This window comes from Engystomops pustulosus, chromosome 2 (assembly GCF_040894005.1).
Source record: "Engystomops pustulosus chromosome 2, aEngPut4.maternal, whole genome shotgun sequence".
In the NCBI taxonomy this organism is placed as follows: domain Eukaryota; kingdom Metazoa; phylum Chordata; class Amphibia; order Anura; family Leptodactylidae; genus Engystomops; species Engystomops pustulosus.
The window spans coordinates 245059139-245086827 of NC_092412.1; the positions used below are offsets into that span (position 1 = coordinate 245059139).

The 27689-nt window shown below is 41.9% G+C and overlaps 1 protein-coding gene across 7 annotated transcripts in view; it reads left to right on the forward strand.

Annotated features, from left to right (window-relative positions):
• GRIK1 (glutamate ionotropic receptor kainate type subunit 1) overlaps positions 1 to 27689 on the forward strand; it is a 228557-nt gene that overhangs the window by 113443 nt on the left and 87425 nt on the right. For all 7 annotated transcript variants that reach the window (XR_011853384.1, XM_072138648.1, XM_072138650.1 and 4 more), the window contains exons 4-6: positions 7326 to 7507; positions 18291 to 18344; positions 23996 to 24169. Coding sequence is in view for 6 of the 7 variants with exons in the window: in XM_072138648.1 (XP_071994749.1) it covers positions 7326 to 7507; positions 18291 to 18344; positions 23996 to 24169 (410 nt within the window). In the remaining variant the exon portion in view is untranslated. The remainder of the gene's footprint in view (positions 1 to 7325; positions 7508 to 18290; positions 18345 to 23995; positions 24170 to 27689) is intronic.

The window sequence follows — 27689 nt, forward strand, 5'->3', positions numbered from 1 at the left end:
AACGCTGACTTATGAGATCCGCATCTAGCAATGATTCCATTTTACTACCACCGGCGTGATATGTGACCCGGTAAGTGGTGGGTAGTTTATTACTTCTTCGTACTTGCATACATTAAGTGCTAGGCAGGATACTAAATAAGATGTAATTAAATTTGAAGTTAAGTTAGGGTTAAAAGATTGTGATGATAGTGTGTGTGTCGTTAATTTCATGCCTCGTGGAAGTGTTGCGTTGCTGTCTGGGATTTAGTAATATTTCACAGATTTTCAAGCTATGTGTCCAGACATTGAGGGAAGAAGCTCTTTTTTCCCCTCTCACAGCAGACAATCACAGCACAATCTAATAGGATTTTTCAGGGGAGGGGGTTTTGGTAATGAAGTTTAATTAACTTTCTAGTAAAATTTTTATTGTATAGAACCGATGGGGTTTAGATGTAGCATGTGATTCTGAGGGAAACTAATAATAATTATTTTATTTATATAGTGCACACAGATTACGCAGCGCTGCACAGAGTTTGCCAGATCTGTCCCTGTCCCCAATGGGGCTCACAATCTAATCAACCTACCAGTATGTTTTGGAGTGTGGGAGGAAACCGGAGGAGCCGGAGGAAACCCACACAAACACGGAGAGAACATACAAACTCTTTGCAGATGTTGACCCTGGGACTTGAACCCAGGTCCCCAGCGCTGCAAGACTGTAATGCTAACCATTAAGCCACCGTGCTGTAGGGTTTTTTTGCATACCTGTACTATAAATGTCTCTAAAAGGAGAACTTGCATCTATGGGGGCCTTAGCTTTGTGCGACCCAAGGACAACTAGGACTAGTCTTCAGTTTCAGGCCAGTACATAGCAGAAGGAACCATCTATAGTCTTTTTGGCACCATGCCCTACATTTTGCTGGGCCAAGAATTCAGGCACTGGATGTTGGACCTCCAGCAGTCATATAACCTGAGGTAGGCCATCAATTGCAAATTGTAGACAACCCCTTTAGGACATGGATACATTTGAATTTGAGGATGGAAAAGCTACTAATGGCCTGACAAGGATCCCCTGTGATAGAGGTGGCAGTATATAGTCAAAGCAGCATCTTCACCAAAGACTTGGACAATGTCGGAAAAAATTGTCTCAACTTCTGTGGCTTATTTTATAGTGAGGGACAAATGTGGGGTATACATTTATTTAAGGGTCAGATTGGGAAACCATACATCCTGTTTTCTGGTGGGGGCACCTTCCACCCCATTCTCAAAAAAGGAAGGAATGAACCCTAAGACAGTGGGGCACATTTACTTACCCGTCCAGAAGAGTTCACCGAAAGTGCATTGTCCGTGTATAATGCACTGTGCCGCGATTCACTAAGATCGTGCGCCCGATATCCTGCATGTGTCGCTTCCCCACTCAGGTCCACTTGAGTTCACCTTCTTCTTCCTGGTGCATGTAAGTGCTTGATCTTGCGACACATTTTGAATGTTAAATCCCGAGCTCAGCCCGAATCCGCCCACCCCCGGATTTCTGACGCATGAGAGCCGGCACTACTTCGCCAAAATCGTGTGCGACACAATCCCCTGCTAAATACCTGTCACAGCCGCGCAATCGCCGAAAACATCAGAAAATCCGACGAAAGTGCGGCCGCTGACCCTTAGTAAATAAGCTCCACCGTGTTTACTGGTAGATAGTTATATGTCCCATGCATCGTGACCCCCATTTGGGCATCACAAGGTTAAAAGCGGCCATACTTCATCACCTGTTCGAATTTTTTAGTCTATATGCGACGTTCTGCGAGTAAATTGCTGAAGCGGTGTAAGCTATTGTATCTTCCTCATACTGATAAACTACTATCCCTGATGCCTCGCCCTCCTTGTCGGGCCCAGGTGCTCACGGGGCCTATTTTGGTCTCTGCCGGTGTTCTATGTGGATTCTGTATTGAGATGTTAATTGAGTTTATAAATGGCCGCGTCACGTTGTATTCTCACAGCTCAGCACTTTTCAGCTGAGTCTTGGCGTTTGGTAAGCCAAAAATAACAAGGCGAACATGCAGGTGCTGATAAGACAAAGCAAAAATATTTTAAAAAAAAAAAAGTCCTATATTTTGCCCTTTATACTCACTGGGCAGAAAAAAAACATCAAGACTGGTGTTTCCTACAACATTCCTGAAATCCTCTGTGCTGGAGTGAGTTGCAAAGTGAAGCATATTTTTGTCCCTTGTGTCCAGGTGCTAATGTAAGCAAAAATAATATCCAATTTCTGGTGTAAAATCTAGTAAATTTGGCATGCCCCATTTTACAAAGCCCCCACCTAAGCCCCACCCACGCCGACTAACTTTCCAACAATGAATCAGTTATAACAGTGAATACAAGGAACGGTGTCATACATCTTATCAGAGGAAAGTGTTTCCTTCTCCTCTTACTTTGGCTCTTATTATCCTCCCTCTTAATCCCTAATCTGCTATTAAATTTAAATTTCTGCTTAGTTCTGTTTTGCAGTCAACAAGACAGAAGCTCATTGTCTCAGATTACATCTAATCTATGGAGAAGGGAGGGAGGGAGTCAAAGCAGCTAGGTCTCCATTCAGCAGCTCAGAGAGAACAGAAAGTGAAACACAGAACCTGCAAAGAGGAGAATTTATGTAAAATTTAGTCTACAATTCACATAATAACCAGAAACAGTGACACACACTGGACTAGTCATTTCTGCAATATTTAAAGGGCTATTCCCATTTCAGCAAATTAATGTTATTGTCTGTATAATGAAAAGTTATACAATTTTTCAATATACTTTTTGTATCCATTCCTCATGGTTTTCTAGATCTCTGCTTGCTTTCATTCTAAAGAAAGCGTCATTGTTTATTTCCAGTGGACAGAAATCTGACCATGGTCACACAGGTGCACGGCACATTATATCACACAGGTGCACGGCTCGTTATATCATACAGGTGCACGGCTCGTTAGCATCACAGAGAGTAATCAGAGCCGTGTGATATAATGAGCCGTGCACCTGTGTGATATAACGAGCCGTGCACCTGTGTGATATAACGAGCCGTGCACATGTGTGATATAACGAGCCGCGCACCTGTGTGATATAACGAGCCGCGCACCTGTGTGATATAACGAGCCGTGCACATGTGTGATATAACGAGCCGCGTACCTGTGTGATATAACGAGCCGTGCACCTGTGTGATATAACGAGCCGCGCACCTGTGTGATATAACGAGCCGCGCACCTGTGTGATATAACGAGCCGCGCACCTGTGTGATATAACGAGCCGCGCACCTGTGTGACATAACGGGCCGCGCACCTGTGTGACATAACGAGCCGCGCACCTGTGTGATATAACGAGCCGTGCACCTGTGTGATATAACGAGCCGCGCACCTGTGTGATATAACGAGCCGCGCACCTGTGTGATATAACGAGCCGTGCACCTGTGTGATACAACGAGCCGCGCACCTGTGTGATATAATGAGCCGTGCACCTGTGTGACCATGGTCAAATTTCTGTCCACTGGAAGTAACCGTAGAAGCTTTCTATAGAATGACAGCAAGCAGAGATCTAGAAAACTGTGAGGAATTAATACAGAAAATATGTATAATTTTTCATCATCCCAACAATAACATTAATTTCCGGAAATAAGAATACCCCTTTAAGTTCCCTTTAAATTTCTTTCCTTATATACTGTGATGTCTATAGGAATCTGACTGCGCCCTACTTTCACCGGAGGGGCTCAATCTATTTTGTTTACTGCTTCTTCCAGGCACCACAGGATCTTCTGGTCTCCAGATAAGGTTAAATCAGGCCCAGCATGTAAGAGGCGGGGGAGGGGAGGGGGAATACGCCAAATCTTACATTACACAAATTTAGTTGTCACACATTTTTATCCAAAAATCAATATCTGCCCATGGTTCCCAGCTGGAGGCCAATATAGTAGATTGCTTTTTAAGTCCTGTTTTTGGCCACTGCGCCGTATTCTACCCTCCTCCGTAATAGGCAGAATCCTACATCACTAGGGGATCCATTATGCAGGACGTTTAGGCAAAGTTTAATGGCTTGTGCAATCGCTGGCTTTGATCTCCCCAGTGCACTCAGAGAAGCGGCTCGAGTGTTTTCTTTCTTTTTTTTCATATATAGAACTGTTTTCAGACTCAATTACTTTATCCCTAATAGTATTCGGCTCAATACCATGTGAAGGGCTCTCACAGCTAACGCAATACAAATCGTTTACCAGGTTCCAATATGAGGCCGGACGTAAGATCTTTAAGGACCTTGTACATCCGTTACAAAATTGGTTCGATTTTTAGGCACGTATGACAAATGTTTGGCGGTTTAGGGGTTAAAGGGGTTTCCCCCACAAAGAAAAGTTAGGCTCTATCTCTGGCCTAACTTGCTGATCGGTGCTGAGACCCCCGCAGATCATGAAAACAAGGGGTCCGATGTACATACAGACTAATGGAGCAGATGGTCGCGTCCTGCTCCATTAATCTCTATGGGGCTGACGGAACTTGCCCAGCACTGAGACCCCCACTGATCAGCAAGTTAGGCCCGTTATCCTGTGGATAGGGCCTAATTTTTCTTCGTGGTAAAACCCTTTTAAGAATTCATTTTTTATAAAGCAAATCTGAGAAGACTACTGAGGATGTAACGCATCTTACGAATTACCGGGGGCTAAATTAGCAGCTTCCAGGAGGGGAAGGAGACTCGTTCAGAAGATTCAGACCTGTAGGGGAAAAGTTCCCATTAATTTCCCATTGATCAGGTTTTTCACCAGCACAATAATCAGGGCTAATTCCTGCTTCTGTCTCTGTCAGGGGGGAGGTATCACTGTGCAAAGGGGCTTTAACCTGTTAACAACTGATACATACAGATCATCCTAATTACTGCTTAATGGGGTTTGCCCATGAAAGAAAGTTCTCAAATTTCAATTCCCTAGTGATGTCTACACAATAAAGATCATTTTTTACCCCGTACTTTACAATTTTACTCACTTCTAGCTCCTATCACTCAGCGTTGGTCAGTATAAGATTCCAGAGTGTGTGTGGGGACTGAGCAGTCACTTCATCATCCCTCTAGTGATGTGAGATGCTGTGTGCTGTCAATGTGCTTAGATTATAAGGGCGCAGGTTTATATACACTTTCATTTAGCTTCTGAACATTGTACTAGTATCTGACACATAGAAAAAGAGAGCTGAGACAAATCAGAGATGATGAGATCCATGAGATGGATATAACACACAATGACACACTCACCTGAAACACACACAGCTCTGCTATATGCCTCTCTCACCTTGCCCTGGATAAAGACCTTATCTGTTTGTAGCTTGTAAAGAAAGTCTCTACACACTGCGGCTTGCTGGCAGGAAGTGCCTGTGTCTGGGCTGGTCTTTTACTGCAGGGGGAGGGCCAAGAGGCAGAGAGCACTGCAGTGTGCAGACAGAAGAAGCTATTCATAAGAAGAATTCCACAAGTGGGGAATAACTGATGGGTTATATACATAAAGATTGGAGGAGGAAAGAGACTGAGGCAATGTAAAATGTGTACCAGGTCCCTCAACCATAATTTACTGTGTATAGTATTCCACTCTTTATATGGCGGGTCCCCATAGAAGTGATAGACCCCTGGACAGAGAGGTGTAACTTGAAGCATATTCCTGTCTCATCTTATGGAACTTTTTACATTTTTTGTTTTAGACTTTTTTATATTTCTTAAAACAATTGAAGAAACATAAAATGTCTGAGTGTTTTTTATAATACAGAGAATATCTCACATGTTCCATCCTCCAGACACACAATTAGGGAGATAAAGCCTCATCATTTGCATCCATGAGACATATTTTGGGTGATTTGCATAAGACGGACATTATATAAGCACACCTGCTGTATAACGCTGCCTTCCTTTTATCTCTATGGCGGATTAGCCCAATGCTTGATGCCATCAATGCATGAAAAATTACTTATCCACAAAGTGCAGCATTTCATTCCGACTACTGCAGCAGAATCCAAGTTAGTAGATTTCGTGCGGATTCTGATGTCACTACTTTGTGCCAGCTGAAGCGTAAGCTCGTACCCGGAGATGGGATATAAGAACAGATGTGCAGGAGGTTATACCAGCACTTACCATCTGTGTATTATAATTCCGAAAATTGTCTCAAGTTGTTGTATTTTGTATAATAGACGTGGTAAGATCTACTAAAATATGTTTAGAAATGTGCCCCCTATGGGGAAATCTGTTATCTATACTGAGGTCATTGTACAGGGAGGAGAAGGAGATAAGCTGTGACATCATCTATTGTCAGTAGTGATGTAATGATGGGTCAGTGTTATCTATAGAGAGGTCATTGTACAGGGAGGGGGAGGAGATAAGCTGTGACATCATCTATTGTCAGTAGTGATGTAATGATGGGTTAGTGTTATCTATATAGAGGTCATTGTACAGGGAGGGGATAAGCTGTGACATCATCTATTGTCAGTGGTGATGTAATGATGGGTCAGTGTTATATAGAGGTCATTGTACAAGGAGGGGGAGGAGATAAGCTGAACATCATCTATTGTCAGTAGTGATGTAATGATGGGTCAGTGTTATCTATATAGAGGTCATTGTACAAGGAGGGGGAGGAGATAAGCTGTGACATCATCTATTGTCAGCAGTGATGTAATGATGGGTCAGTGTTATCTATATAGAGGTCATTGTACAGGGAGGGGGAGGAGATAAGCTGTGACATCATCTATTGTCAGTAGTGATGTAATGATGGGTCAGTGTTATCTATATAGAGGTCATTGTACAAGGAGGGGGAGGAGATAAGCTGTGACATCATCTATTGTCAGTAGTGATGTAATGATTGGTCAGTGTTATCTATATAGAGGTCATTGTACAAGGAGGGGGAGGAGATAAGCTGTGACATCATCTATTGTCAGTAGTGATGTAATGTGATTTTCTTCTATTGTTATGTGGTGTAAATTAGGCTAATACTGTATAGAAGTCCCTTATGGAATAAGAAAGTGTCAGTTTAATATTAAGCCTAGTGTCCAGAATAATAATTATTAATTATAGTTCTTTTTATTAAATATAGATCATGACAGGGAAGTTTTTTTTTTAATCCTTCCAAAAAAAATAAAATATGTTTAATCGAAAAACTGTGTTCACATATCAGGTATTTTCCGGTGACATCTTCCGTTGAAGTTGTAGAGAATATGATCTTTTCCAGAGATATAAAAACTTTCCCAGTAACTTTTTAACAAAGGCGTCTAATTAGTTTTTTTTACGGGGCTATCAGAAGGATCTTTACTATCCAGTTAGAGGACTTTTAGTGTTCACCTAATTTCATGTATTATTTTCTCCCTTAGGTTTAATTCGCCTGCAAGAACTCATCAAGGCTCCATCAAGATACAACATCAAAATAAAAATCCGCCAATTACCCTCAGGAAACAAGGACGCGCGGCCTCTGCTCAAAGAGATGAAGAAAGCCAAGGAGTTTTATGTGATATTTGATTGCTCGCACGAAACCGCCGCCGAGATCCTCAAACAGGTAGACAAGTTACTTCTTTATTTTCAGATCATCAAAGGCACAATTCTGCTTCCATATAGTACATCAAGCGCAAGGCGCCGCAACGTTTCCCTCATCACTCCATCATTTATGTAGGGAGGAATGTCTATCCTTTCAATATCCTTTATTTTCTACTAGCTGTAGCTCCTGGCATTGCCCAGGATAGTAAATCACTGCTCTTAGCTACAGCAAAATAGAATAGGTTAAAAAAATATTTTATATGTATCTATATACTGTGTCAGACTCTCACTGACCGTCCCTTTTTTATAAATTTTTTTGACACTCTCGTTCCATTGACTGTCTCTGTCACTCTCATTCCAGCGACTGTCTGTCTCTGTCACTCTCATTCCAGCGACTGACTGTCTCTGACATTCTCATTCCAGCGACTGTCTGTCGCTGACACTCTCATTCCAGCAACTGTCAGTCTTTGACACTCTCATTCCAGCGACTGTCTGTCTCCGACACTCTCATTCCAGCAACTGTTTCTGTCTCCGACACTCTCATTCCAGCGACTGTTTCTGTCTCCGACACTCTCATTCCAGCGACTATTTCTGTCTCTGACACTCTCATTCCAGCGACTGCATGTCTCTGACATTCTCATTCCAGCGACTGTCTGTTGCTGACACTCTCATTCCAGCAACTGTCAGTCTTTGACACTCTCATTCCAGTGACTGCATGCTCTGACACTCTCATTCCAGTGACTGCATGTCTCTGACACTCTCATTCAAGAGACTGTCTGTCTCCGACACTCTCATTCCAGTGACTATCTGCCTCTTACGCTCTCATTTATCAGAAGTATCTGAGAGCAGAACCATGCCCATGGCAGCCAATCAGAGCTCAAAGTTTCATTTTCCCGCAGATGTTTATAAAATTACAGCTGATCTCTGATTGGTTTCCATAGGCAGCTGGAACAGTTTTACCGGTATATGGTGGGCAATAAGTGGATTTTGGAAAGCGCAGGATGAAAATTTCTGCTCAGAACCGAATCTATGACGTTCCCTGAGTCACAGGCAGCAACTGTGCTAAATTTGGTGATTGTAAACGTGTCGGTACAGATTCCTTCAGCGGACATACATACATACATACATACATACATACATACATACACACATATATACACACATACATATATACACACACACATACATACATTCAGCTTAAATATATATTAAATATATTAAATCAATTCCTCCAAATCCTTTCCGAGGCAGCAAAACTCTTCAAATTACATCATAAGGTAAAAATTTTCTGTCTCCTAAGCTATCGTCCTAAGCTATCGTCGGATGGGTGGGGGCAGGGTGTCTGCCCCACCTCAGGACCAGCCATCTGACAATAGAGAGACTTATTAGCATAATATAAGCAAATTAGCTGATCCCCTTCCACTTATTTAGGGGTGGAAAGAGATGGAGGTGGTGACGTTGTCCCACTAAAGACACTTATCATCTACCTGGAGGAAAATTGTCTGAACAATAAGTGTGCAACCATTGGGACCTACATTGATCTTGAAAATAGGGCTCTTCCTAATTCTGGATTGGTAGAAGAATTGTACGTCTATTGTTCCCCAATTATGGGACATGTACATATCTCGGCCACCACAAACTTTATGGAGTTGATCTTCAAGCTTCATTCTCCTAACACAGAGAGGCAGCCAAACCCCCATTGATATGATTATTGACCTCCACTGATTTGATACTGGTGACCAAACCTAAGACTAGGTCAACAATATCAAGATGAGAAATCCCTCTAAGTATCATTGGCCGTGCACCCTGGCCAGTCCATCTCCAGAGAGCACAGTAGGGTGCAGGCGGAGCATGGTGGACTCATTTTGTTGCAGAAAGTGATTTACGGTGGCACAACACAAATGGTTAAAGAGAACCTGTCAGGTCGATTAAGGACCCGAAACCAACAAAGGTACTTATGGACCAAATAGAACTTTTTGATGTCTGTACATGGAAAAAAATAAACTTTTCTGCTTACCTGGATGTGAGTCCGATGAGGCACATTGGACTCACATCAGAAGACCCCCCCGGCAGCACCTCATCTCGTAATGTGGGCAAAATCCCAGGTTCACTGCACATGCGCAGCGAGGCAGGGTGTAATACCCCGGCTTTACTTGCCAGAACACACAGGGTCCGAAGAAACAAGGGACAAAAGGAGAATAAAGTTTGGGTTTTTTCTCCCCTCGAATTCTTAAAAATATTTGGGACACTACACCACAGGTCCATAATGAGATGTTGGTGGTTTAGCGTGTCTCAAACCACCATGACAGGTTCCCTTTAAAGGGAACCTACCACCACATATCTACCTATAAAGATCGGGTGGTAGGTACATCTGTAGGACGTGAGGATAGCCCTTTTAAGGGCTAATGCTTACGTCCCCACAATCTTTTGATAACTTTTATTTAGCTAATATGTACATTTTCCAAAGAGGCTACTGGGGCGGGGAGTAGCCGGAGCTGAGGCTACACGACGTGGCTACTTCACACCCCAGTAGCCTCTTTGTTCCTCCTTTGTACCTTTATATGTAGATATGTGGTGGTAGGTTCCCTTTAAGTGGTTGTCTGGATGTTGAAAAACATTGGGGCACATTTACTTACCCGGTCCATTCGTGTTCCAGCGGCGGCTTCTCTGAGGAGCATTCGGGTCTTCCGGTGATTCATGAAGGTCCTGCGCCCGTTGTCCACCAGGTGTCGCTGCTGCACCGAAGTCCGCCGAGGTGCCCCCGGAGTTCATCGTCTTCATCGTGGTGCATGTGAGTATGGCCTGTGCGACCAATTTTTTTTTAAAATGCGGCGGTTTTTCCGAATCCGTCGGGTTTTTGTTCGGCCACGCCCCCCGATTTCCGTCGCGTGCATGCCCGCACCGATGCGCCACAAACCGATCACGTGCGCCAAAATCCCGGGGCAATTCAGGGAAAATCGGCGCTAATTGGAAATATTCGGGTAACACGTCGGGGAAAAACGCAAATCGGGCCCTTAGTAAATGACCCCCATTGTTTTCTTCCAAAAACAGCACCACAACTGGCCAAGATTTGTGCTATAATTTCGCTCAGTTCCATTCATCTCTATGCAGCTCGATGCAATATCGGCACAAACCATGGCAAGAGTGGCGCTGTTTTTGGATGAAAAGCAGCCATGCTTCTCAACCTCTGGACAACCCCTTCAAACACCCTCATTACTTATGAACGGGAATCCTTTAAATTCTCCTAAACCTGCATAATGGGAGCTGATAGAGGGCTGGCTCCCGCCACTCACACAATAGATTCTCTGATGGAAGATTTCACAATTTTTTATCTTTGACAAAAAAAAAAAAAAATATTCCCTTTGACAGCGTAAAAGAGAAAGTTAAATGTCCCGTTCTTCCTTTGATGACTGCGGAGTAGTTTTACATTTACAGAAATACTTAGGATAATTGCGCCAATGCTGAGATCTGAGCCGCCTGATTGAGCTTAAGTGTCTGCGGTTGAGTCTGTGTGCGGCAAGTGAGTCCTCCGAGCACTTCCCCGGCCCCAACGGCTGCTCTTTGTGCCGCGCACATTGTATACACTTCAACAATTTATTTTTTTTCATTTTTCACTTCTGGAATTTTTTTATTGATTGTAGAAAGTTTTAGGTAACTATTTCATTTTTAAAATGAGGTAACCTCACCATTACATAAAGACCATAACTGGTGTAATTTCTTCCAAATGTCAGACTGAAAAATAGGGAATTTAAAGGGGTTGGTTGCAAAAAAATAGCTGTTTTCATGCAGGAATAGCGCCATACCTGTCCAGAGGTTGTGTGTGGTATTGCAGCTCATCCACATTCCCTTAAAGGATATATATAGGCAGTCCCCGGGTTATGTACAAGATAGGGTTCATCCGTATGTTCTTAAGTTGAATTTGTATGTAAGTCGAAACTGTATATTTTATAATTGTAGATCCAGACAATTTTTTTTTTGGCCCCCGTGACAATTCGATTTTAAAAATTTAACTGCAATGTGACCAAGAATCATCAATAAAACTTCATTACAGACACCTTACAGCTGATCATTGCAGCCTGGGAATAAAGTAATAGCATCCAGAGACTTCACCAGAGGTCACAGTGGTCAGAGGGATCCTACTTTAACTAGGCGTCATCTGTAAGTCGGGTGTCCTTAAGTAGGGAACGGCCTGTACCACTAGGATGTAAGATTGTAAACTAAGCACTCTTACATACTGGTGTGTGCCTCTCCCTTTTCGTTTAGCTTATTATGCCCTTTTTTTTCTGAAAAAAGGCTTTAAAAATTATGCAAATAAGCCTGAGAGGCTCCAGGTTCCTTTCACATCTCTGCAGCCTGGAGCCCCTTAGGCTAATTTGCATTGTTTTTGCATTGCTTTTGTTGTACTAGTTGGAAGGAAGTGCCTGAAAGCTATCTAAACCCCTTTATAAATGTGGTACAGACCATTTTTGTTAGCAAATTACGACAGAATTATGTCGTAGACCGATTAACAAATCGCCCAGTGGTAAAAAAATTAGGCATTTAGTCACATAATAAATATATTAATTAACTCAAACCTCCGAAACAAAAAGATATTTTGGCCTTGTTTTTTTCAGATTTTGCCTCAGGAAGAGGTAAAGAAAGAGTGCCCTAAAAATGTGAATTTTTGATTCCCTGAAAATACAATATTGGGGTAAATGACACTCTCTGGTGTAGCCTAGCTAATTCCAACCTCGATATTGTGAGTCCGTACTCTGCCCATGACTTTGGACTCATCCCATACCATTCAAATTCCCTCGATTTCCAACCTCTAACCGATTATCCGCCTACTAATCTACACAACTTATTGCCCTCCACATGTCTACGACCCTACTCCTATGTGTACTCTTGCCCCAACTCTGCCTCCGCCCTTAAAGGGGTTTTCCCACACGAAAAAAGTTAGGCTCCATTCAACTTGCTGATCGTTGGGGGATCTCATCATTGATCAACGAGAACGGGGTTTCCGACGGAGTCTGTTGAGATGACTGGAGCAGAACAGAGATACCTCAGACCCCCAGTCCTCGTGATCTGTAGGGACCCCCACCGATCAGCAAGTTAGGCCCTATTCTGAGGATAGGCCCTAACTTGTTTGATGGGAAGACCCCTTTAAATGATCCCTAGAAACTATCCTCATATATAACATTTCATAGGATATGACAAATAATACCGGTAATAATCTCGGTCAGCCGTAGTACATCATATGTATTGGAATACGGCTTTATTAGGGCGGCCGATAAAAAGTTGAGCAGTAATTTTTTGTACTTCGGTGTCTTCGGTATCGTGATAAGTCATTTTCTCATCTGTTTTTATGCCCCTAAAACCAGCATTATTATGGAGTAAGTGGTGTCGGACCACTACGGGCCTCCAGGTTTTATGGCTCTTATAAAGTTGTAAGTGATTTTTTCCCTTCTACATGAGGGATTTCATGGCCTCCGTGTCCTTCTGCTATGAAGGTCCTTAATCCCACATTTAAGTTATTCGCAGGTGTCTGACAGATATAGTCGTCCTTCTGAAGAACATGAAGTATTGGTGATAGGGAGAACCGGCTAAAAAATCCACATTATTATGTTATATGAAAGAGATACAAGTCGTGAAGATCCGTGTAAATCTGTCGGGACTTTTAGTAGTTTTGGAAACTTTTTACATTGAGACTTGTGTGATGTTTCTCCAGAGCTGCTCCTGTAATGGGAAAGTCTGGGTATGGAACCGAACTGGAATTATGTAAAAAATAAGTATTTTCATATTTGTTTGGGGGCTTCTTTATTCTACTCCATTGTAGGATTAAAGGGAATCTGTCAGCACATTATTCACAAATACAGCTATAGGCAGGTTCCGATAGAGCCCCAGTAACTAACTGACACGCTTCTTTTAGCTAAAAATTGTTCCCCTCAGATTCCCATATATTCAACTTTATAATTTTACCTATTGTCTAAGCATGTCTATAGTGAGTCAAGGTGGGCGTGGCCTCCTCAGGCTAAATCCAGCAGCTCCTCCCCTTGCTACCTCTGCATGCAGCAATAATGTCATGTGACCAGGGTGACATCATTGCAGGTCCTTTAGCCTTCCAACATTAGCAAACTGTACACCAAGCATATATCTCATGAAACCACAGCATATCATATCACATGAAATCACATACGTCCATACAGGCTGCTGTGATTTTTTTATTTGGTCAGATATGTGCATGGGGTACAGTTTGCTAATGTTAAGAGGATAAAGGACCTGTGATGATGTCACCCTGGTCACATGCCACAAGGCCACGCCCTTTGACTTGCTCCAAAAATTCAGATTGGCAAGTTGATAACTCTGATTTTGTGGGGATCTGAGGGGAACAATTTTTAGTTAAACAAAGGGTGTCAGACAGTTACTAGAGCTCTATAGTAACCTGCCACTAGCTGTACTTGTGAAAAATGTGGTGTCAGGTTCCCTTTAAACTAATGGACACTATCAATTCCCAAAATATTCCATTGACTATGTTAAAGGGAACCTGCCACCAGATTTTTCACAAATACAGCTAGTGACAGAATCCCATAGAACCCTTTTAACCAGATGACACCCTTCTATGAGCTAATAATTCTTTCCCTCACATCCTGATAAAATCAACTTTGATATTTTAACAGGTATACAGCCAGATTTAGCAGCAAGTCAGAGGGGGTGCGTCAGTCCATCCTCACTCACTTCTACTCCTACCCATGCCTCCTTCTCACCATGCAGCACTTCATGTCATGTGACCAGAGTGATGTCATCTGAAATCCTTTACCCACTAACATTTGCAAAATCTACCCCATGTATATATCTGATCACATGAAATCACAACATGCCCACATGAACTCCTAATCCTCCCCATGCCTCTATGGAGCATGAGGAGAAGAAGTGAGTGAAAATGGAATGGACAGCCATCCGCTGACTCCTCTAGATCTGGTAAGACAACAAAGTTGATTTGATGGCTCTATGGCAGTGATGGCAAACCTTTTAGAGACCGAGTGCCCAAACTACAACAAAGACCGGCTTATTTATCGCAAAGTGCCAACACAGAAATGTAATTTGTGATTTATACTCCCTTCTCCCTAGTTTTCATTGATATCAGCACCCTGAGGACACCAATAAAGCAGAAAATAGTCCCAGGTACATCTGTCACTTTAAAATAGCTCTGTGCACAGCAAGTCCTGGGCTGTCTGGGACAGCAGGAAGATACCTGGAGTCATCTCTGGTGATGGCCTGAGTGCCCACAGAAAGGGCTCTGAGTGCCACCTCCGGCACCAGTGCCATAGGTTAGCCATCACTGCTCTATGGGAACCTGTGTCCAGTTGTATTTGTGAAAAATGTGGTGACAGGTTCCCTTTAAGGTTTGTCGATCCCACTGTAAGAACTGCAAAAAGGGATTATATAAATTACATAATGTAATTTATTTTTTTTCCTGTTTTAATTTATTACTCTATTGTTAATAGGTGTAAAAAAATACTAAAATACAGCAATTTTTTTTCCTGATACAGAGCTTGAATTAATCTGAACTCTATAAAATAGATTATTACAACTTGCAATCATGACTAATCACTATGAAGCTTAAGAGGTTATTGTATACGGAAAGGTCCTTAGCTCCCCCTAGTGGTGACTGGTGGCAAACAAAAATTTTATTACATGAATCTGTATGGCTATGCATGGTATATGGAACTCGACATCTCTGATTGCTTCAAATATGTATTAAAAGTCATTCAGCACAGAATTCTGGTGGCCACAAAGTTTTTAAATCAAATCTGTCAGGCAGTTTGGAACCGATTGTTAGAGTCCCAAACATATTTTTCAAAACAGTGTTGGACTGGGTTTCCTTATGCCCACCAAAGAAATTTGGGGGCCCACTCTTCATTATCCCCCAGGAAATAAACTGTAGCACCCTCCAAATTGTGTTGTTTTCCTATGGAACTCTTGGGTTCAGTATTGGGTTGAGCCAGGGCCCACCGGAGGATACTCTGATACTATGGTGGGCCAGTCTGACGCTGGTCTCAAAGTAAACCGGGTGGGAAAGTACTGGGGGGCTGCTGATGGCTTCTGGCACACATATTGCATTTGGTACAGCTAGGCGCAGTATACCTCACTTTACAGCTCAGTCACTGAAAATCCAGAACATGCGCAGTGAGATTAGATGCACGTCCATGAACTTCACCAGTTGCCCGCGCATGCGCCAGAGCCTTCTGCAAACCTTTCCACTGTGTTTCAGTAACGGGTAGTGGCGAACTGAACATATTGGGGCAAGGGATGCACCATCCATGAGGCAAGTTGAGCCTCTTGCCTCAGACAGCAACACATGCAGCAAGATGAGGGGCAGCATTTAGGGGCACAGTCGCCTGCTGTAAAGCCTAAAAATGGTGTCTATTCCCACCAGGCACAGTGTATATTCATCCCTATTTGGGCCTCCCCAGCTTTGTCAAGGCCACATAGACTGGAAGGTTCCATAATATGTTCTATTTCTTCCCATTTAGTCAAAATTTGAAATAAATTAATTAGGAAACAATTTTGCCAGTTCCGAAAACAAAAGGGAGATTTCCACCGCAGTGTCTATTCCTGTCGGGGGGGGGGGGGGGGGGGGTTGCGTCCGTTTCTCGTTCGCAGCCATTTAAGGTAATAATCATAAAGAATGAAGGATCGGGAGGAAAACATTTCCTATTTTCGGCTTCCCGCGGGTTCCCTTCTCTTTCGTCTCCCGGACCTTCTTTTATGGAGTGAAGGATTCATCAGAATGTGTATTCTTCCCTCTCGCTGATTTCAAAGGATATCCTTTCCCTTTCTAGAATTATTTTGACAGGCAGCAACGTAGCGTCACCGCGGCTTTAATTAAGTGAACAAAGCCGGCGCTTTAATTTTCAGAGCTGAATAGATTTTCATTCTAATTCTCTTATTAAAGTATTGTTTAACTCCGTCATTTCCAATCTTTCAAACGGGAGATAGAACTTCGGATGCGTTTTGAAATGTTACGAAATGTAGCAAATCAGGAACATAATATTAATCCCCTCGAAACTGTACATTTATGGGGCTGTGATAATAGGGGTACATCCACCATGACTATGAGGTCATCTATGGATGGACATGTGCCACCCTGCAGCAAAAGTAAGGAAAGAACCCAGTAGGACATAAATATTAGATCAATGTGGGTTCAACTTCTGAGACCCCCAGCCTTCTGAAGCTTCCATTTGCTTTCAGCACCACAGTTAGTACAGAGAACTCCTTCCTCGGTATAGTAGACCCCAGATGGAGTTTAGGAGTTCACTGTATACAGGAACATCCTAAGCTCCCCCTAGTGGTGGCAGGTGGCTGACATAATGTTATTACATACATCTATATGGCTATGCAGTGGTTAAGGAACTTTGTATCAGAAACAAAAAAATCTCCGACAGATTTAAATATTTATTAAATAGTGTTTTCCATAAGGTAGATCAGCAATATCAGATCGGTGGGGATCCAACATTCGAGACCCACATTGGTACCATTTGCATTGAGCACCATAATTAACACAGAGAACAGCTCCTTCCTCCGTCTAGTAGTCCGCCATAACCTATTCACTCAGTGTAGCAAAACCCATAGGACCATAAGCAGATGTCTCATTACTGTGAATGGAAGCCCAACCTGCAGTTACAATGTATGACCACTATACAAAGCACGGAGCTAGTCATGGACAATCCATGTAGGATAATCACTTCCCAAACTGGGCATTACAGCTATTGAATACTACATCCCACATGATCTGAGACCTGCAATCCTTTGGATCTCAGAGCTGAAATCTCCCAGCATCCTTTGCTTGTACGTTCTTTGAACTTAGACCTTTACGTTCTGGGAGATGTGTCAGAAATCTGATGTTGGGAAATCTGCAGATTTGTGAATGTTGCTCTGGGCTATAATACAAGTAATGCTATCCAGAACTGTCTGTAACTTTGGATTATGCCTTCCCGGCACTCTGTAGGCCGTATAATTAGGTAGACTTTTCTTCATTCGTCTTCACACCTCATATCTCACAACTCCTGATTATCACCTGATAAGCAAAGGTTTAATAACTTTTACTTTATATTAATTCTGTCCTATCAGGAATCAGCTCTCCATGTGCTGCCTGGTGATAGACATGGAGGGAGATTTATCAGAAGTGTCTGAAAGCAAAACTGTTCCAGTTTCTTATGGCAACCAATCAGAGCTCATCTTTCATTTCCCCACAGCAGTTTATAAACTTAAAGCTGACCTCTGATTGGTTGCCATGAGCAACTAGAACAGTTTTGCTTTCAGACACTTCTGATAAATCTCCCCTTATACTGTTTATAATCGGCCAATCGGCAGAGACAAAGTTCTAGGAGGAGGGAAAGAGGGCGTGTCTCAGACTACCACAGGCTCATTGTAGGCAATGGAGCGAAACTGTAGTCACACATCACAACAGCCAAGATGAATGATCTGAGAAAAGCAAATAGCAGCTATATCTACAATATCCCTTGCAGATACCAACTAACTAATCATTACAAGCCCCTTTAACAGGGGCGTAAGCTGAGGGGATGCAGAGAGCGCTGTCGCACCCGGGCCCAAGTGTCTTAGGGGGCCCCTAAGGTGCCACTTTCCCATATGAGAAGACTATTACTATAAACAATATATTAAAAGTCAAGGGCCTGGCAGAGACTTTGCACTGGGGCCCATCAGCTTCTAGTTACGCCACTGCCCTTTAACGAGGTTCTGTAATATTTGATTGTAGAAACCACAGACTTTTATTGACTCTAATTGACTCTTCTCTTTGTTGACAGATCCTCTCCATGGGAATGATGACTGAATACTACCATTACTTCTTTACGACAATGGTAAGACGTTACACCTCGCAAGACTAGCTACAACATCTTCACAAAGTTAAAGGGGTTGGCCACTTTACCTCATGTTTCATGTAATCTGTGTGTGAGGGCAGGATATGAGGTAATTTACCAATATATATCCAGTAATAGTTCTGCTCTGCTTTCCTGATATGTAAAGTGACGCCTCCTGTCTTTTACCTCATCAGTCAGAGATTCCTGTCCATAAAATGGCCGCCAATGGAGGGTCATGTGATCTCTACCTGTCCATGACCTATTGCCCTGCCAGGACCTTATATTCATGACCTTATCGAAGACAGGGGACAATTTACATATCAAGAAAGCGGGGCAGAACTTCTAAAATACAGGCAGTCCCCGGGTTACATACAAGATAGGGTCCCTAGTTTTGTTCTTAAGTCGAATTTGTATGCAAGTCGAAACTGTATATTTTATAATTGTAGATACAGACAATTTTTTTTTTGCCCCAGTGACAATCGGAGTTTCAATTTTTTCTGCTGTAATGGGACCAAGGATTATCAATAAAGCTTCATTACAGACACCTTACAGCTGATCATTGCAGTCTGGGACTATAGTAAAGCATTCAGAGAGCTTCACCAGAGGTCACAGGGGTCTGTCTGTAACTAGGGGTCGTCTGTAAGTCGGGTGTCCTTAACTAGGGGACCGCCTGTATGTATATTGCTAAATAACCTAATATCCTCCCCCCATGCTTACTCCATGTTCACACGGCCGTCTGGAGGATGTATATGCGGCTGCAAAATTACGGCCGCATATATACGTTCCCGTAGACGGTACTGGCGGCCCGGCGGCGGTTCTGCGCCCTTACACACACATTACACATAACATGAGGTAAAGTGGCCAACCCCTTTAATATACACAGTGTATAACATGTTCTTTCTATGACCTCACCCCCTACCTTCATCCTAGGAAAAGTAAAAAAAAAAATTGTAAGCATTTTTTATCATGCTGTTATATTCAAGGATTGTATCTGGACTTAAACACAGTGGGGAGTGTCCTCACACTGCTGTGCTATGAGATCTCTGCACTTAACAGCTCTACAGATTCTCTACTCTATTCCTAATTTCTGTTGTTGTATAGGGGAGGGGTTATTGAACAGCCTAATACAGAGATATCATAGCACAGCAGTGTGAGGACAGGCTCCCCCGTGCATCAGGGGGCCCTTATTCCATGTCCAGTGTGCTCCCCCTCAGACCACCAGGATAGAGGACCCAAGTACCAAAACACCTCAAATCTAGTGTCTTAATAAAATACCTTCCTTTTACTAACTCCTTAGACATAACTACTCATTACCGCGGTGACATTTGATTATATTAAGCGTGAAATTTTTCGCCCGGGCCCTGCAGTCGTCAATCACGATTTAATGACTCCCAATTCTTTCTGGCTCATTCTAATTATTGGACGAGATTTTTCTATTTTTTGCATTAGATGGGTGACATTAGGTAGAAATTTCCGCACAGAAAAGGGTAGAGGAGTTAATACGCGGAACCAGCTGCATTATGGGAGGAAAGTGGGAAACGTCATTCATCTTCTCATCCAAGAGGTCAAGAATAATTTCAAGTTATTGCTCTACTATTAGTTTCCTATACACTTTCCTAATTCTAAGCCCTGCAAATTATTGAGAATTTTTAGGTAAAGTCGGACCAAATTTATCATGCAAAGTATGACAGAAGTGTGTCGCACACCCCGTGTTAAAGGTGCACCAAAAAAAAAGTGGTGCACTCTGTCGGGGCAGTGCAGGGGGCGCCAGATTCATAAAGAACGAGCGCCAGAAATCCTGAATCTGGCGCCCCCTGCACACTACACAGGTAACTGCACATAGTACACACTGCACTGTTCTTAGTAAATGTGCCGCATTGGGGCACATTTACTTACCCGGTCCTGTCGTGATCCAGCGGCGCGTTCTCCGACAAGGATTTCGGGTCTTCCAGCGATTCACTAAGGTCGTGCATCCGATGTCCACTAGGTGTCGCTGCTGCGCCGAGGTCCGCCAGAGTTCACCATCCTATTCCGGGTGCATATAAGTGTGTGTCAAGCGACACTTTTTTTAAAAAAATAGCGCGATTTTTCGGAATCCGTTGGGTTTTCTGATGGCCACGGCCCCACGTTTTTCGTTGTATGCAAGCCGGCGCCAATGCGACACAATCCTATCGCGTGCGCCAAAAAACATTCGGCGCAAAACGGTAAAATTTGGAAAACACGATTCAGACCCTTAGTAAATGTGCCCCATTATGTTCTCCCATTAGGTGAAGTTTGCTATTTAAACCCCGCCTTCTCTAATAATCACTGAGGAGAATTATAATTTCCATAAAACTAGACAATTTTCCCATATACTTTCTGTATCTATTCCTCAGTTTTCTAGATCTCTGCTTGCTGTCCTTCTATATGAAGCTTCATTATTTACTTCCTGTGGATAGAAATCTCTCCATGGTCATGTGATGTCACACAGGTGCACAAGCCGTTACTATCACAGAACCGTCTGATACTAACGACTCGTGCACCTGTGTGACATCACATGACCATGGAGAGATTTCTATCCACTGGATGAATTCCATGAGGAATTGATACAGAAAATATATTGGAATATTGTATAGCTTTTCCTCACACGGGGGAGTGACCTGGCTATGGAGGAGAGCAGACGTGCTGAGTGTTAGCTCCTGCACCGTCCCAGGCCAAAACACACTAATTTAGACCAACTCAACACTTACATTGCCTAAACCCATGGGTCCTAAGAAGAGGAGAACAGTGTAGACCTCCGTGGCTCCCCTGGTTCACTTTATTCCCAAGGGTATAACCAGTTACCTCACCAGTCTCGTGGCCACTGTGGCCTCAGCCTCCGGTCCCGTTATGGAAGGTACCTCCGTACCCCAGGCCGCCCTAAAGACCCTGTTAGAATGGACTCCACAGCAGTGGTCCCCTCCCAAACCCCCGATGGGGTGAACGATCCTCCGTGTGCTACCCGCCCATCACCGCTACCGAATCCTGCAGGCGCCGTCTGCCTCGTGGGATCCAAGATGGCCACAGAACTGAGAGTGTCGCAGGCGGATGGCGCGGAGGGCGCCGGACCACAGCCTCTGACTCTTGAGGTTGACACTGCCTCATACACCGCCGAGCGGTTGAGTCCTCACACTGCTGTACTCTTAATGCTTATTGTATATAATGTTAGATATTATCCCTGGAGAGATGTGAAATCAGACCTGTGTGTGTGTTGTTAGTAGCAGCAGGACTGTGAAATATAGATTAAATTGCAGGATTGTAGCTTCTCTAGTGGCCAACGGATGTGTGCTCACACTGCTGTACTCTTAATAAATCTATCGCTGGAGAGATGTGTAATCAGACCTTTGTGTGTATTGTTAGTAGCAGCTGGACTGTGAAATATGGATTATTTACCAGGATCGTAGCTTCTCTAGTTCCCAGCGGGTATGTCCTCACACTACTGTGTTCCTAATGCATCTATTGCTGGAGAGATGTGTAAACAGACCCTTATGTGTATTCTTAGTAGCAGCAGGACTGTGAAATGTGGATTTATATTCCAGGATTGTAGCTGAACGTAGAACTGGAGAACTCCTTCTGCTGTGCTGAGAGAACTTTGCATAGTCCTCCTTCCTGCTTTAAGTGTCTTCTGTAATACACTTAAACCATAAGTTTGATGATTCAGCACAGCGCAGAGCTAAGAGCATAACAGTGGGAGGATGCACCCCCATGGTGCCAAGTACAGCTACAATCCTGGAATAAAAATTCATTTTTTGCAATCCAGCTACTACCATCAATGTACACAAAGGTACTCCTGGGAGACGGAACAAGTGAAAAATACTGGAGAGAGTTCTCAGCACTTGTATGCCTGATTACTAGTGTACTAGCTGTACTAGTCGTAATTTCTCGCACAGAGATGGGAATTGTGAATAATTCTCCCTCTATGCCACTTTGGGCGAGGAGGGGGCGGATCAAGGCCGTGAAATGGAACGGCAAGGGGTGGGTACACCCTTCACATTTAGGGGCGGGGCCAACATCCAAATTGGCCCTAATGTGTTAAGGTTATTAATCTCATGGTGAGATGAGCCATTACAATGATCTTTAGTGGACCTATCCCCCATCAGTGGACAATCCCTTTAAATACAGTACGGCACCATAAACTTTTATTTACCCAACTATAACATCACAAAATGCCTTAGGGTTAGAGAAAATGTTCTTTTTTTACTCCCACATTCCCTTCAATTTCTGTGATGGATTCCCCTGATCGGCAGGTAACGGCGAGACAGAAATCCCCCTAAAGGGAAACTCTAGTGGTCCGATCTCTGGTGCTGGTACCGTGCAGCAATCCATCAGAAATAAACCCCTCACAATGCCACTAATCTCCGGCCTGAGACTCATAAAATCTCACAATGGAAGGTGAATGCCCCCCACAAGTATAATACTGACAGCGGACACACAGATCTGCCATAAAAACATAAAAATAGAAGAGCTTTAACTCTTTATGAAAGCTACAACATGTATAAAGCAATAGTACTAGCAAATTCTACAGATTCTATGGATTCTGTCCTCCAAAACAGCGCCACACTTGTCCACAGGATGCGTGGAGTATTGCAGCCCGGCTCCATTTACTACAATGGAATTATTTAGAGATATTTGGATTTGCTGTGATTTGCTAGACAAATATAATTCTCGAAAAGCCCCATCCAATGAGTCTTTCAGCAGTTTGGACAATGCATGTAGCAGCCCTGGAGAGATACGTAATCATACTTTTGTGTGCGCCGTCAGTAGCAGCAGGACTGTGAAAAAGTTATTTATATTTCAGGATTGTAGCTGGACTTGTGCTGACACTGATTTTCTCTGTGCATTAAGCTGTTCCCGATCACTCAGGCAGGACAATTGGGGCTGTAGAGTAGTTAAATGCAGAGATCTAACAGCAGTGTGAGGAAGTCCAGCTGTAATCCTGGAATATAAATCCATATTGTATAGTCCTGCTGCTACTGAAAATATACACGATGATTTGATTACAAATCTGCGGACAGGTTCTTTTCAAGGATGTGTATCTTAAAGAAAATCTACCATCAGATTCCATCCTGATAAACCAGGGACATTACTCATAGATCCAGGCATTGTGACTGTGATAATCTTCTTATATTTGTTATCCATGGCCTCCTTTCTCCTAAAATCAACTATTTTATTTTATGCTAATGAGCCATAAAGTTCCCTGGGGCGTTACAAGGGCCCCTCTGTGCTGCAGCTTCACAGGCTGTTATACTGTCTCCCCTCCACCTGATCCCTCAGCCTGATCTAATCTCATTGCAGCACAGTAAGTTTTAGCACACAGGTAACACCCCCTAGAGCCCTTCTGGCATATTAGCATAATTATAAAAGTTGTTAGAAGGAAGAAGACCATGGATAACAAATAAGAAGATTCCCACAGTCACGGTGCCTGGATCTATGAGTAATGTCCCTGGTTTATCAGGATGGATTTTGCTGATATAGTAGTATGAGGTGTATTGGATATAGGAGACTACCAATCATCCTGATCCTCCTGATTCATGAACAGCATACCAGAACTATCTAAGTCTTGTCAGATCTCAGTGTTGTGGATATCTCTCTATACCTTTGTATCATGACTCATACTGTGTCTTGTGTTGCAGGACCTCTTTGCACTTGACCTTGAGCCATACAGATACAGTGGGGTTAATATGACTGGATTCCGCCTGCTTAACATCGACAATCCTCAGGTGTCATCCGTGGTGGATAGGTGGTCAATGGAACGTCTCCAAGCTCCACCCCGGCCCGAGACCGGACTCCTCGATGGAATGATGACGGTGAGAACACATAATAATTTTTATATGTCAATTTAACATATCAGTATCACTGACAAATGTGAAGGAACTTTAAGATGCAACATATATGTAATACTTTGTGTTCTGTATGACCTGTATAGGACTGTAATTATTATAATGCTGCCCCCTATGTATGAGAATATAACTACTATAATACTGCCCCCTATGTATAAGAATATAACTACTATAATACTGCTCCCTATGTACAGGAATATAACTACTATAATACTGCCCCCTGTGTACAAGAATATTACTACTATAATACTGCCCCCTATGTACAGGAATATAACTACTATAATACTGCCCCCTATGTACAGGAATATAACTACTATAATACTGCCCCCTATGTACAAGAATATAACTACTATAATACTGCCCCTATGTACAAGAATATAACTACTATAATACTGCCCCCTATGTACAGGAATATAACTACTATAATACTGCCCCCTATGTACAAGAATATACCGTAACTACTATAATACTGCCCCCTATGTACAAGAATATAACTACTATAATACTGCCCCCTATGTACAAGAATATAACTACTATAATACTGCCCCCTATGTACAAGAATATAACTACTATAATACTGCCCCTATGTACAAGAGTATAACTACTATAATACAGCCCCTATGTACAAGAATATAACTACTATAATACTGCTCCCTATGTACAAGAATATAACTACTATAATACTGCTCCCTATGTACAAGAATATAACTACTATAATACTGCCCCCTATGTACAAGAATATAACTACTATAATACTGCCCCCTATGTACAAGAATATAACTACTATAATACTGCCCCTATGTACAAGAATATAACTACTATAATACTGCCCCCTATGTACAAGAATATAACTACTATAATACTGCCCCTATGTACAAGAATATAACTACTATAATACTGCCCCCTATGTACAAGAATATAACTACTATAATACTGCCTCCTATGTACAAGAATATAACTACTATAATACTGCCCCCTATGTACAGGAATATAACTGCTATAATACTGCCCCCTATGTACAAGAATATAACTACTATAATACTGCCCCCTATGTACAAGAATATAACTACTATAATACTGCCCCTATGTACAAGAATATAACTACTATAATACTGCCCCCTATGTACAAGAATATAACTAATAAAATAATGCCCCTATGTACAGGAATATAACTACTATAATACTGCCCCCTATGTACACGAATATAACTACTATAATACTGCCCCCTATGTACAAGAATATAACTACTATAATTCTGCATCCTATGTACAGGACTATAACTACTTTAATACTGCCCCCTATGTACAAGAATATAACTACTATAATACTGCTCCCTATGTACAGGAATATAACTACTATAATACTGCCCCTATGTACAAGAATATAACTAATAAAATACTGCCCCTATGTACAGGAATATAACTACTATAATACTGCCCCCTATGTACAGGAATATAATTACTATAATACTGCCCCCTATGTACAAGAATATAACTACTATAATACTGCCCCCTATGTACAAGAATATAACTACTATAATACTGCCCCCTATGTACAAGAATATAACTACTATAATACTGCCCCAATGTACAAGAATATAACTACTATAATACTGCCCCCTATGTACAAGAATATAACTACTATAATACTGCCCCCTATGTACAAGAATATAACTACTATAATACTGCCCCCTATGTACAAGAATATAACTACTATAATACTTCCCCTATGTACAAGAATATAACTACTATAATACTGCCCCCTATGTACAAGAATATAACTACTATAATACTGCCCCCTATGTACAAGAATATAACTACTATAATACTGCCCCTATGTACAAGAATATAACTACTATAATACTGCCCCCTATGTACAAGAATATAACTACTATAATACTGCCCCCTATGTACAAGAATATAACTACTATAATTCTGCATCCTATGTACAGGACTATAACTACTTTAATACTGCCCCCTATGTACAAGAATATAACTACTATAATACTGCTCCCTATGTACAGGAATATAACTACTATAATACTGCCCCTATGTACAAGAATATAACTACTATAATACTGCCCCCTATATACAAGAATATAACTACTCTAATACTGCCCCCTATGTACAAGAATATATACAAGAATATAACTACTATAATACTGCCCCCTATGTACAAGAATATAACTACTATAATACTGCCCCCTATGTACAGGAATATAACTACTATAATACTGCCCCCTATGTACAAGAATATAACTACTATAATACTGCTCCCTATGTACAGGAATATAACTACTATAATACTGCCCCTATGTACAAGAATATAACTACTATAATACTGCCCCCTATGTACAAGAATATAACTACTCTAATACTGCCCCCTATGTACAAGAATATAACTACTATAATACTGCCCCCTATGTACAAGAATATAACTACTATAATACTGCCCCCTATGTACAGGAATATAACTACTATAATACTGCCCCCTATGTACAAGAATATAACTACTATAATACTGCCCCCTATGTACAAGAATATAACTACTATAATACTGCCCCCTATGTACAAGAATATAACTACTATAATACTGCCCCCTATGTACAGAACTATAACTACTATAATACTGCCCCCTATGTACAAGAATATAACTACTAAAATACTGCCCCCTATGTACAGGAATATAACTACTATAATACTGCTCCCTGTGTACAAGAATATAACTACTATAATACTACCCCTATGTACAAGAATACAACTACTATAATACTGTCCCCTATGTACAAGAATATAACTACTATAATACTGCCCCCTATGTACAAGAATATAACTACTATAATACTGTCCCCTATATACAAGAATATAACTACTATAATACTGCCCCTATGTACAAGAATATAACTACTATAATACTGCCCCCCTATGTACAAGAATATAACTACTATAATACAGCCCCCTATGTACAGGAATATAACTACTATAATACTGCCTCCTATGTACAGGAATATAACTACTATAATACTGCCCCCTATGTATAAGAATATAACTACTATAATACTGCCCCCTATGTATAAGAATATAACTACTATAATACTGCCCCCTATGTATAAGAATATAACTACTATAATACTGCCCCCTATGTACAGGAATATAACTACTATAATACTGCCCCCTATGTATAAGAATATAACTACTATAATACTGCCCCCTATGTACAGGAATATAACTACTATAATACTGCCCCCTATGTACAGGAATATAACTACTATAATACTGCCCCTATGTACAAGAATATAACTACTATAATACTGCCCCTATGTACAAGAATATAACTACTATATTAATTCCCCCCTTTGTACAAGAATATAACTACTATAATACTGCCCCCTATGTACAATATATAACTACTATAATACTGCCCCCTATGTACAAGAATATAACTACTATAATACTGCCCCCTATGTACAAGAATATAACTACTATAA